Raw genomic sequence first — 12,749 nt, 5'->3', positions numbered from 1 at the left:
AATATTGAGCCATCCTTGCATGCCTGGAATAAATCTCACTTGATCATGGTGTATGATTCAGTTACTGTATTTTGAATTTGGTTTGGTAACATGTGATTGAGGTTTTACATCTGTGTTCATCAAGGTTATTGGCTAGTGTTTTTCTTCTTCCGTAGCATCATTGGTTTGGTTTCAGTAATACTGGCTTTGTAAAATGAATTTGCAAGCATTTCTTTATTTCAGTTTTTTGGAATAGTTTGAGAAGGATAGGTACTAACTCTTTAAATGTTTGGTAGAATTTACCTGTGAAGCTGTTTGATCTTGGACTTTTTTTGGGGGGGATTTTTGATTACGGGTACGATTTTGTCCCTAGTTATTGGTCTGTTCAGATTTTCTATTTCTTTTAATTCAGTCTTTGAATATTGTATACTTCTAGGAATTAATCCATTTCTTCTAGGTTGACTAATTGTTGGTGTATATTAGTTAATAGTAGGCTTTTATGATCTTTTGTATTTCTGTGGTGTTAGTTGTAACTTCTCTTTCATTTCAGATTTTATTTGGGCCCTCTCTTTTTTCTCGGTGACTCTGGCTAAAGGCTTATCAGTTTTTTTGATCTTTTCAAAAAGCCAGGTTTTTGTTTTACTCCTCTTTTCTATTTTTTTGGTTCTTACTTCCTCTATTTCCACTCTGATCCATATTTTCTTCCTTCCACTAACTTTGGGCTTTGCTTGTTTTTCTTTTCAGTGTAAGGTTGGATTGTTTGATATTTTTCTTGTTTTTTTGAGATACATCTGTGTTACTGAAAGCTTCCTTGTTAGAAATGCTTTTGCTATGTTCCATAGATTTGGGGATGTTTCCATTTTCATTTGTGTCAAGGTATTTTTGGATTTCCTTTTTGATATCTTTGTCGACCGGTTGTTTGTTTCATAACGTGTTTGAAAGTGTGTGTGTTTGGCTCCATGTGTTTGGCCTTTTTTACTTTTCTTGTAATTGATTTCTAGTTTTCAAACCACTGTTGTGGTTTGAAAGGATGCTTGATACAATTTCACTTTTATTATATTTATTGAGACTTGTTTTGTGGCCTAACATGTGATCTGTCCTGGAGACTGTGCCATGTGCACTTGAACATGTATTCTTCTGTTTTGGGATGGATTATTCCGTACATATCTGGTAAATCTATCTTGATCCAATGTGTTGTGGAAGGCCACTGTGTCCTTGCTGATTTCTGTCTGGATGTTCTCTCCACTGATGTAAGTAGGGTGTTAAAGTCCCCTACTATTATTGCTGTCAGCCTCCCCCTTTATGTCTGTTAATATTTGCTTTATGTAGTAGAAGCTGCCATGTTGGGTGCCTAGATATAGGATTCATCCCTTTCTTATTATGTAATGCCCTACTTTGTGTCTTGCTACAGTCTTTGTTTTAGAGTCTGTTTTGTTTAAGTATTACTACCCATGCTTTTCTTTGCATTTCCATTTGAATGGAATATCTTTTTCTATCCCTTTCAGTCTCTGCATGTCTTTAGGTCCTAAATGAGTCTTTTGTAGGCAGCATATCAATGGGTCATTTTTCTTTCTTTCTTTTTTTTTTTTTTTTAAATCCATGCAGTCTCTTTGTCTTTTGACTGGAGCATTTAGTCTTTTTATATTTAAAGTACTTTCTGATAGGTATGTACTTAATGCCATTTTGTTTCATTGTTTCCTGGTTGGTTTTGTAGTTCTGTTCCTTTATTTCCTTATTCTTCTTTGTGAGTTGATGACTTTCTTTAGTGCTCTGTTTGTATTCTTTTCTATTTATTTGTGTACCTTGTAGAGGTTTTGGTTTGTGGTTACCATGAGATCTCTATGTAACACCCTTTGTATACACCTCAGTGTTTTAAGTTGATGGTGATTTAAGTTCGAACACAGTCTAAAAGCACTACCAACAGTGTACAAGGGTTCCTGTTTTTCCACACCCTTGCCAACAGCTGTTGTTTCTTGTGTTGTTGATTTTAGCCATTCTTCATTTTGGTAAAAAATGAACCTACAGACTAAACCTCTTTTTTATCTTTTGGATGTCTGAAAATATTGTACATTTGGCTGTTTGTTGACATGTGTTTGCTTTATTCGGCCAATAAAAACCAGAGCGAGAATTAATCAGATTTTAGTCTGGAAACGACTTTTAAAGGCTTGTCTGTACCAACTTAACCCACCTGTGCCCCTTTTTTCTGATCTAGAATTGGTGGGGGGGAGGTGGTGGATGATAGGACTACTATGTAGGATCACTGTGAGGAATGGATAAAGTGGCAAAGTTCCGAGTATCATGCCAGCCATGTCCTAAGCATTTGGTAAACAAATGCTTTTGTTGTTGTTCCCTTATTTTAACAGGGTTGCTTCTAGTGAGTGACTGTAAAGTGCTGCACATAACACATTTATGTAGTAGGCATTACATAAATACTAGTTCATTCTTACCTTTTTTCTTTTGTTTCATGAAATCAAATAATTTAATTCAGCCTTTCATTATCAAGATGAGAAATGTGTGCGCTAGAAAATTCTGGTGATTTTCTCAGGCTCTCATGGGATTAGGATCTGGATCTCACACTGCTTAAATCTGGGCATTCTTTGCTTTTAGTCATTTTATGTAACCGTCATATTTTCTTCAAGATAGAATGAGGTTTTCTGTACTTTTTATTATTATGAGAATTTCCACCATCTTGCAAGACCGTGAAAAGCATGCCGCGTCCAGGGGTGGGTGTTATTTACCTAGTTCAGAAAGAAACAGCTCAGGCTGGAATCTGGAAAACTCTGTGGTAGTCTTGGTTCTCATTCTGGTCCTCCCTGGAACTTGAGAGCAACCACTTCACTGCTCTGGGCCACCGTTTCCTTGTCTATAAAGTGAGGGGCTTATGTGATTTGATTGCTAGGATTCGCTGACTTCTAAAAATACCCTTTTTTGTGTTACATGTAAGGACCTATTTAGAAATTGTCCCTGCCCCCCTTACCCCAGGGGATAAACCAGCTTTAGGTAACAAAGCCCAGATACAAAGGTGGGTCAGGCCCCGTGGAGACATCTGATCAGTGGGGGGATGCATACTGTCTCCCTGGTTACCAAGGAGTATGGGCCCCCGCCCTTTGGGAGCCTTTTTGGCGCCAATCCCAATCAAGGTGTAATAGGCTGGGTCAAATGTCTACTAGGGTAAACTGTAACTCAGTTGGTCACCTAGAATCACTGTGGAGTTTCCTGTGTGTGTTACAATCTCATTGGTCACCTGTGCGTGGCCAGGCCCGACGCATGGCCTTTGCCCTTAAAAGCTAGTCTGTGAAACAGAAGGGTCACCCACTCTTGTAAGAGGTGCGGCCTTAAACGTTCGGTTAGATTCTTGATGCTTGGCGTGAAATAAAGCTTTGCTTGACCTTCACTTTGTATCAGTCTTGCTCCTTTAATCATGGACCCATTATTGGGGCATAACATTACACAGATAACATAGTTTATGCTAGAAATACTAGTACAGACAAGCAAAACGAAGGAAGATGGGTAGGTAGTTGGATACAGAATAAACTTGAGTCTGGACCTTGAAGATTTGATGGGGCCTGAAGAACCTTTCAGGCATTTTCCCTTTCACAGGAGTTTGAAGTCATTGTCTCTCCTTTGTGGCACTTACAGTCCACAACACGTCACAGTGCTGAATTGCATCCCCTTATTATTTCAGAGTAATCTCGCTGAGGGCAGCAGCTGTATCTCAGTCCTATTCCATCCCTGTCACAATGCCCACATTCCGTCTCGCAAAACAGACCTAATGGGGACGAAGCATTTGTTAATAGCGTCCCGCTCACACCTCGGGAGCAATTAATGACCGCGTGCCATCCGGGGCTTGCTGCGTTTTTCTCTCTGATTCTCCCGGGTGTTTTCAGAAATATAATTTTTCTTTGTCTTTTTTCCTGAGGGAGAGACTGTGAAGTGATGTGTTTGAACAGGAGTAATGCGGGTTCCACGTTTTTCATAACACAGTGGCTTGGGTCTGGTATCTTTGGATTTAACCTCCTGGGGAGCACAAGGCACCTTGTCAGGGACCAGCTCCAGGGGCTTCTCAGCACACATGACATCACTGCTCAAAAGAGCAGGTATCAAAAGAGGTATCCCAGGTTTTTTTGCTGTCCCATATATTAAATCGCTTTCTGTTGAAGGAAAGAGCAGTTAGTTAATTATGGTTGTTAGAACCTTTATCTGCAAATAGTATAATTCGGTCCTATAACTGATTTAGAAAACTCACCTCTACAGAGTTTTCAACTCACTGCAATATTAGTTAGGAATTAAAGGAAAGCTTTCATAACATGGTTTTTTGTTTTTTAAGTTTTAAGTTATGAGCAATATTCAAAAGAAAAATATTTTTATGATTCTGGGTGTGTTGATGAATATGATATTTGTATTATATCTTGGTATCGAACATTTTATTTTCTGTCTTCACTTTGATAGATTGGCAAAAGCTGCATTTTAAGAAGATCTGAATCTGTGTCTTACTACCAGGGGTGAAATAATTTCAGCCGTGCGACACAGGCAGGCATTTTAATCTTGTATCGTGGAGACGCAGAACCCAAATTGGTCAGCTTTGCCTTCGGATGCTGACATCTGGCCGGCTTCCACATCCCTGTGGAGTCTCCAAATCAGGATTATTTAGGGCGGTGGCTGTTGCTAGCCTCCTGGGGGAGCCAGAGCGGAAAAACCATTTGAACCATCCCATATTTCAAATTCACATCAATTCTTCTTTCTGGCCTACAAGTTTGGGAGGAACTGAATTAGTAGAGGGTACTGTTTGTGATGGAATCTGTCATTGCCCAGAGTTTGAATCATGCCCTTCGAGTTACCAAACCAGGCCTCCCTCTTTGAACATCCAGAAGTATGGTGGTGGTTCTAACACGGCAATCCTTGCTACCACAAGACCTGTCCGAAAGGGGCAAACCATTTGTCTTCAGCTGATGGCAGTGTTTTTGTCTGCTTCCCTTTGGGTCTCCACCAAGGGAAGAGTTGTGAGATGAGCTGGAAGTTACAGCCAGTTTCTGTGAGCAGTTACCTCATCTTTCCTTTGGTCTTAAGAGATGGCCAGTTCCAACCCATGATAAGATCACAGACTCCTTCAAGTCCCACACCATGTGGCATGTTTTCAGGCCTCATTCCTCATTCACTCTGGCTGTGTTTCTCCCCTCTGGATGGAAATGTCATTCTGCAAAGCTAGTACCTTTTTTTTTTAACCTCCTCTGAGTGCTACCAGGGGAATCATTTGCTCTCTCATTTGCCAAACAGGGGATGGTAGAGACAATTTCCAGTGTGCCCCATCATTGTGATATGTTAGGTTATTTTGAAAACAAGTCTATCATGTCATCTTAGGTGCCGTGGATCTCATCATGCTTTTTTTTTTTTTTCCCCTTATGCTGCCCATTTTATGCTGAAAAGAAGGAAGAGACCAAGCTGATTTTAAATAATATCTACTTCCATGTGTTATCTAGAAATTATGATTCTTTTTGTAGGAATATTTAGTTAGTCCTTCAAGTTTTCTGGATTTATTCCATTAGAATACCAGGCGCCCCTTCCAGTCCTGTACTTTGTGTAAAAGTTTTCCATCTATTTCTCAGGGAAGCCTGGGATTTTTTCCATAACCTCCTGTGTCCATGTCCTGTAAAGGTCCAGCAACCGTGCATGGCGAGCCCTCTGTGCTATGGTGTTTTTGGATATGTCATCCCACAATAAGTAACATCTCCTGAGCTACCCACTGTCCGTTCTGGTAGACTACTCCTGTGTCCACATTCCTTTCATATCTTGCATTTGAGCATCTGGGTCTATGTTCTCTGTTGCCTAAATTGAGTGACTGTGTAGTTTTCATCCAAGCCAGGCCAGTTTTGAGGACAGTCCGCACAATCCGAGACTTTCCCAGGCTCCCCAGGATGTACAGTAGATAGTCCTTCTTAGAGAATTTCCAAGGTAGAGCCTCTTGGCATTCTGAGTGTGGTGAGTGCCCATGAAATTATTGAACTGGCCAGTTCCTTTCTGAGGACTTTCCTGCTGATTCCCTTCTTGGCTAGAGAACAGTCAGTCAGAAATTATGTGTTACGGCGCCAGGCCATCTCCCCCTGTGCCTCCTCCTTCCTTCACAAACACCCCCTTTCCAGCAATGTGGTTTCCCACTGATCATTTTGGCCTGAAACCATGTTCACCCAAAGACCGTTTCTAAAGGCTGGAGGCAGGAGGATAGCCAAGGCGCTGTAACCTTTAACTGCGTATGTCAACACACTTCTTAGTTACTTGGTCGATTTCTGAAATGTATTCTCCTTCAAAAATGCCTACGCAAAGCACAGTTTAATATTGCTTGAGGAATTTTAATAACAGTTTGTTCTCACTGTTCTGATGCTCATTCCTGACAGCTTCTGGTGCTGCTCATTCTTGGAAATATGTTATTCACATGGTGGGTGATCTCCCAGTGTGCGATTCAGGCCGGCAAGGCAGGTCAGCGGGTACAGCCTGCTTCCATTTTCCCAACATGTTTGACCATGGCAGCTTCTGTGCTTTCAAATAATCCATTCTATTTTGGTAGACACTTTCTCCCTTCTTTTTTTAACAGCACGGTTTCCATACAAGACTCACAATGAACTCACCATTGCCAGGTGGAGGGGAGTGGCGTGTTGTATAAATACGTTTGTCCCAACTCAGTCTTCCCCAGTACCAGGCTTTGTGATTGACTCTGTGATTTTGATTCTGTCCAACTTAACTGCCCTCCCCGCAGACCCAGCCCGGAATCCTTTGTTGCCCTAAATATTTTCTCAGAGATCTTTTATTAACTTTTTCTTTACTGCTCCAATTTTTTTCTCCCTCTCGTCTACTTGAACATGTAGCTCCGTAACAATAGTGAGGAAGAAAAATGCATTCTCGTGGTCTTATTGGGTGAGACAACAACTGCATTTCCCTTTATTAACACAGAAAAAGCACTCTGAAACTTGGTCACTTTCTCTCCTGCCAGATGCTTGGAGAAGGGACACGGGGAAATGGTGGAAAAGGAGCAGCTTTTCCCTAATTAAGTCCTCCATTGTGAATGGTAGCTGGGAGAAAGAACAAAAATTTTTTTCTTCTCATGAGTTAGTTGTGGTATCAGGAAAACTTAGGGCCGAGACGGGAGGCTTCTTCATTTTCTTTTGTGATCAGGACTGATTTCTCTGACACTCAGAGGGAGTGGTGTGCTAGTGTATGAGGCTGCTAGTTAGTTGTCTGCCACTATCAGCTTGTCCCATCCGTGTTGGTAGTAAAACCCTCCTTTTTAGCTGGCCCTTGGTCACCTGGAATAGAGACTCCATTTCCTTGCCTCCCTTACAGCGAGGCCTCACTGATGAATTGATTGCAAGTGGAAATACCACATGCAGTTTCTTGGAAGTATCCCAAAGGAGGAAGTGTTCTTTTTTTTTGTCTTCTGAGGGGGAATACAGACATGATGGCAAAGCTCAGGCAGCCATCCTGTGGCATGAGGTGGGAGCCACGTGTTGGGGATGGTTGAGCAGCAAAATACCAGGAACCTCTGGATCACCTGTGTGTAAGTGAGAGACAGATCCCCATGTGTGCACCCTGGTTAGCTTGTGGCTTGTACTTACATGATGGTGACCGTAATCTTAACCAGTGCATCTGTGAGTCTTTTTTATCTGCTGTGGTAGGAAGGTAGCTCTTTGAGATACTTTTTTCCCCCATCTCAAACTGTGTACTTCAGAGAGAGAGAAACGCTTAATTGGTGGACAAGGAATCTTAACTCTTAAAATAAAAACATGCAAGATCTTCTGCAGTGTTTAAAGTCTTAAGTGTCCTGTGAGAAGAGGCCATTTTGACTTTTGAAAACCACAAAAATTCTTTTCTCTTTCCCTATTGACTTGTGCTTCCCCTTTTCTAATGGTTCAGTCCCAAAGCCAGTGAGTAAGACAGAGAGAGAGAGGTGGTCAGGGTCGGGAGCACTGGTGGCCTAGAATGGGGGGGTGAGGACCCGAGTGGGGTGAGTTGAGCATCTCTGCAGGTCGGGGAGCCAGGCCTGCAAGGTTCCAGCCCAAGCAGGGCAAGGAGGGTGTTGCTGTGGACGGGCGGGTGAGCAGGGGAGTCTGAGCAGAGCATGAAGGGGTCCCACAGGAGGGAGGAGTGTGGGGGAGATTGGTTACTGCATCATCGATTCTGAAGTTGGAGAGTTGAAAGGACTCTCCTTCCACAGAGCCTACTCACAGGATAATTAAAGGCACAGGATCTGGCTTAGCAGGCGTAAGGAAGCCTGGGTGAGCCTCAGGGGGCCTCAGAATCTCAGTGAGGCTGTTCCCCAGAGTCTTTTCTTTACTGCTCGCGACATGTTAGCTCTTCACACGAGGAACCATGTGTGAGGAATCTTGAGTTTCAGGGTAGCCTGGGCAGACATGTCCAGCAGGGGCTCGCATGCCTCACTGATCACGGGCCCCATAGCCAGGTGACAGCCATCAGTCTACACATCCCTAAACAGTGTAAACAAGCTGGCGCTGGGGGTTTCCTGGGTGTCTTCGACTTTAAGCTGACATCACTCGTCACTGGCCAGCCTTCCTCTTGATCTTGACCAAGAATCCGTACGCACCTTCCAGGGGCCTCTGCGAACAAGCATAGAGAGGTGTCGGTCTGGCTGTAGGAGGACTCCTTCCTGCGGTTTATATGTAGGATTATTGATACACAGTAAGTGGGGCAGAGGTGACGGAAGCCGGAGTTCTCACTGTTGGAGAAGGGAGTCACGCATACAGAGAGGGAAGAAACTGGAGTGAGCGGGGTGATGTTGTATTGGAGCTGGAGATACTGTTGTGAACTCAGGGTTTTCGGTAATAACAGTATAGAGTGTGTGTGTGTGTGTGCGCGCGCGCGCGCGCGTGCGCTCAAGCTCTGTCCACTAAGAGGAGCTGAGAATACCGAGCCCCAAATAGCAGTGAGCACATCTGGTGCCCAGATTTTGTCTTATAAATACCAGTTTCCACAAAAAGGAACCAGAGCTCATTAGAGAAATGGTGGTTTCAGAGCTGTGGCAGAAAAAGGACAAGATGAGCCTGAGTGTCTAGTGCCCGGAAGCGGCGAAGTGCCCAGGGAGCAGGGGGACCGGTCAGAAGGCTCGCAGCCGGCTCGGGTGGGCTCTGTCTGGCCCCGTCGGGCAGTTGGAACCCCAGCATAAGTGACAAGGAGACTGTAATGCACTGACCGCTGTAGGACACCAAGGGCCATGCAGACAGAAAGAGAGAAACTGCAGTTTCTCAACAGCAACAGTCTTGACATTTTGGACTGGATGGTCCTGCGGAGCCAAAACTCTGCTCTGCTGGACTCTCCTTCCAGAAGCACCCGGCTGTTTCTCGTTCTGGAGATTCCTGCAGAGGAGTGAGGGGGCCGCCTCGTGCCTTGGGGCATCCCAGGCCCCCGCCCCTCAGGACGCCTCAGCTTCGGACCTGCGCTCTCTCCTACAGACACAGCGGGAGCCCCTGAGGAAAATTGGGGTTTTAGTGGCCGTGGGTGTTAGAGTCAAAAACGTTGCCAGACATTGCCAAACAGTACCGTGAGGGTGGAGATGGCCCTGGTCAGAGGTCATGAGCCGCACGTGACATGGGATATTTCTAGGGTTCTGCAGTACCCCCCTTCCTCAGCCCCCTTCTTTCCAAATGCTTATTGATTACAAAGGGGAAAAGAAAGCACCTTGGTGGAGAAGCCTGGCAGAGGTCAGCGGTCAAGGAAGGATGGTCATTGAGGTTGCGCCGCTCTGATAGGACCCATCGAGGAGAACCCCGCATTGCCTTGACCTTCCTGCCAACGAGGCTTCACCTCAGTCTACCCAGGAACAAAGGAATTGACGGATCTGCATGGAGGTCCACATCTGGAGTAATTGGGCCTGGAGGCAGGCTTCACAGTGGCCAAGGTCTCACGGAACTCAGCAGGAGAGAGAAACGCGGGCAAGACGTGGTCTGAGAGAACCCGCAGCTGCACGCAGCGGGACTGGGAACCGGGCTGTTCACTTGCCAAGAGAAGTGATAGGGGCGTCCGGTGACACTGGGGTGAGGGCCAAGGACTAGGTGGTGATGACTTGTGACAGGAAGTGCCTGGCTTGGGTGGCAGGAGGCCGTCCTCCGCATACCCTGACTTTGTGGGCATCAGGCCGGCCGCGCACTCTCAAAAGGTTCGGGGCAGGAAGACAGGTCTCTACTGCATTTTGAATTTTCTATAACTTTGTGGTGGTTGGGGGGAAAAAAAAAGGAAAGAAACACATTCAGAAGCTGTGATCAGGAGTGATAACACTCATTTTCTTCCCAGCGTGCTGGGGTCCAACATGAAGGCCCTTCTTGGGAAAATTTTTTGTCATCTTCTGAGGGAAAAATGTCCGCTGCATTAATAAGAGAACGTTCTGAGAGAACGAATATTGGAAAAATGTCTAAAGCTGTTTACTAGATAAAATGTATATTTAAAACATAGTGTTTAAAGCATATGCTGATCATCCTGCACAGTTTTAGAGCCCCAAATGGAAGGCAGGTCGCTTTTCTCTTGGACTTTTTTCTCTCTTTCTTTATAGTGGGAAAAACCCTATTTCCGGCAAGTCTGATCTTGTTGAGTTTAAAGCTCCTCGAGATTGTCTGGAACCGGTGAGCAAGCTGCCGGTGCTTTGAAAGAAATACCAACCAAAATAATTTGAGGGGAGAGTTTTTTCCTCTTCGTCCCTGGGAGCGTGTACAAGAGTTTCTGGGCGGCCTGTGCGCAGGGGAAGGGACATGCTCCCTGCTTACCGGGACACGAGCCTCCTGTCCGCAGAGGATGTTCCCTTTGGAACAGGCGAGGTTCCCTGCTTCTCCACGCCCTGGCTGTGGAGATGGGTCGCTCAGGCGGGCGCAGAGCTAACTGGCCCTTGTCGTGTTTGATCCGGTGACATTAATCTCATTGGCCCTAATTCACTGTGCTAATTGCATAACTTTTCTTAATTTGGAGTGACATTTCACAGACAGTGTTGCATGAAACCTTGCTTCTGTTTTTGTGAGTGCTAACACTTGACCTTGTGGAAATCATTTAACGCTTTACCTTGTAGGAGAGTGGGGGTAATTTGGATACATGTACTGACTGTGTGATTTCTTTTTTTTTTCTTTTGCAGTCTCCTTATCCCACATCACACAGCTGGTCCTCAGCCACAACAAGCTAACAAGTGAGTTAACTTTACCGTTAGTTACACGGTTTCTGACTCTTAGTTGATCGTTGTGATACTGCTGATTCTTTTGTTTCCTTTAAAAATGCTCAGGACAGATGTTATTTGGGGAAACCTAAAATCATTTTTGGTGACAAGTGTGATACACAAGAATCTTCTCCTGTATTATATACTTTTGCTCTGTTGTGTTTTGTTTTTGTTTTTGTTTTTACTTTGCCCTGTGTTGAGGATTCTTTCTTCACTTGTGTAAACTGAAGGAAGAACATGACATTGCTTCTCAGGAAATGGTTCTTTTCAGGGCTGGTAAGTGACCTCAGATGCCAGGCGATTGATGAGTGTTTTGGGCTGGGGGCAAACCAAACTTATTAAAAATATTAGAGTTCTTGGCTTTCTCTGTACTTCCTCCCCAAAGGGAGAACATTTAACTGTTGCTCCTTTACTCTGATGGATGGGGGGATTCCTACCCCTCCCCGGACCCCACCAACAAAATTGTGTAAGTTATGTAACTTGGCATCGGCATTTTTCACATTTTTGAGTCTGGTTCCCAAGAAGAATTCTCTGGGGCCTGGGTGGTGTCATGGCTTGGTTCACCTACAGGAGAACAGAGAGTTGTTTTTGTGAAAATATCTCATATGAGTGATAATGGGCCATTTTATCCTTAGAGCGGGGACTTTAAAGATTTTACTGACAGGGAGCCACTCTCCTTTCTCATTCCTAATTGACTGTCACTTCTTTGTGCTTGCCGTATTTCCTGCAGACTTGAATGATTTTCTAATCATGTGGCAAGAATTTGTTAGGGCGCTTGAGTCCCATGAAACGGAGCTGCATGTCACGTTGAGGGATTTGCCGTGTAAATTTATGTGTATATGTGCATTATGTACAGCTCGAGGCTATGTCACAGAGCTACTGATTACTGAGAATTAAGAGGGTGGTTAGGGCCCCTCGTGTGCCGAAAACAGGCAGATTTAGTTCATTTTTAGCAAATAGCACCTATTGGTAAGGCCAAGGCAGAGGGGCGTGCTCCTCGTGTTTGAGTAATGATGGTCAAGAAGCTGAGAGTGGGGGCGCCTGGGTGGCTCAGTGGGTTAAAGCCTCTGCCTTCGGCTCAGGTCATGATCCCAGGGTCCTGGGATTGAGCCCCACATCGGGCTCTCCGCTCAGCAGGGAGCCTGCTTCCCCCCTCCTCTCTCTCTGCCTGCCTCTCTGCCTACTTGTGATCTTTATCTGTCAAATAAATAAATAAAATCTTTAAAAAAAAAAAAAAACAGAAGCTGAGAGTGAGGGCTCCGCGTCACATGACATCATTTTTGTAACAGGTAATATGCTGCCGGTTTCCTGGTTTTCACAGCAAAGGATCCTTTTGTCCACTGATACCTTATCCCCAGCTCACAGGGCGTTTGCAGTTTGTTCTGAAAGGGGGACAGCACGATCCCTGAATTCCCCAGAATTTGGGGAGCAGAAGTCCCCGAAGCTGTTGCACAGTTCATACAAATATTTAATTGCCAAGCTTCCTGTGGTTAGATTTGCATCATCAGCAGAGTGAAAAAAGTGTACATTTAAACAAGAAGCAAGACATGCTCCGTTCCTATTATATCGTTAA

General features: G+C 44.5%; 1 protein-coding gene across 5 annotated transcripts in view; it reads left to right on the top strand.

The window, feature by feature from the left end:
- Positions 1–12,749, top strand: part of RSU1 (Ras suppressor protein 1) — a 200,208-nt gene that overhangs the window by 21,307 nt on the left and 166,152 nt on the right. For 4 of the 5 annotated variants that reach the window (XR_006603361.1, XM_013058890.2, XM_004757570.3 and 1 more), the window contains exon 3: positions 11,099–11,149. The exons of the other annotated variant lie outside the window; for it this stretch is intronic. Coding sequence is in view for 3 of the 4 variants with exons in the window: in XM_013058890.2 (XP_012914344.1) it covers positions 11,099–11,149 (51 nt within the window). In the remaining variant the exon portion in view is untranslated. The remainder of the gene's footprint in view (positions 1–11,098; positions 11,150–12,749) is intronic. 5 annotated transcript variants of the gene reach the window in all.

The sequence above is a fragment of the Mustela putorius genome, unplaced genomic scaffold (genome assembly GCF_011764305.1).
Source record: "Mustela putorius furo isolate JIRA1106 unplaced genomic scaffold, ASM1176430v1.1 tig00003913_pilon_pilon_pilon, whole genome shotgun sequence".
NCBI lineage: Eukaryota > Metazoa > Chordata > Mammalia > Carnivora > Mustelidae > Mustela > Mustela putorius.
The sequence above is the reverse complement of the archived record's forward strand: the minus strand, read 5'-3'. Positions and strand labels throughout refer to the sequence as shown.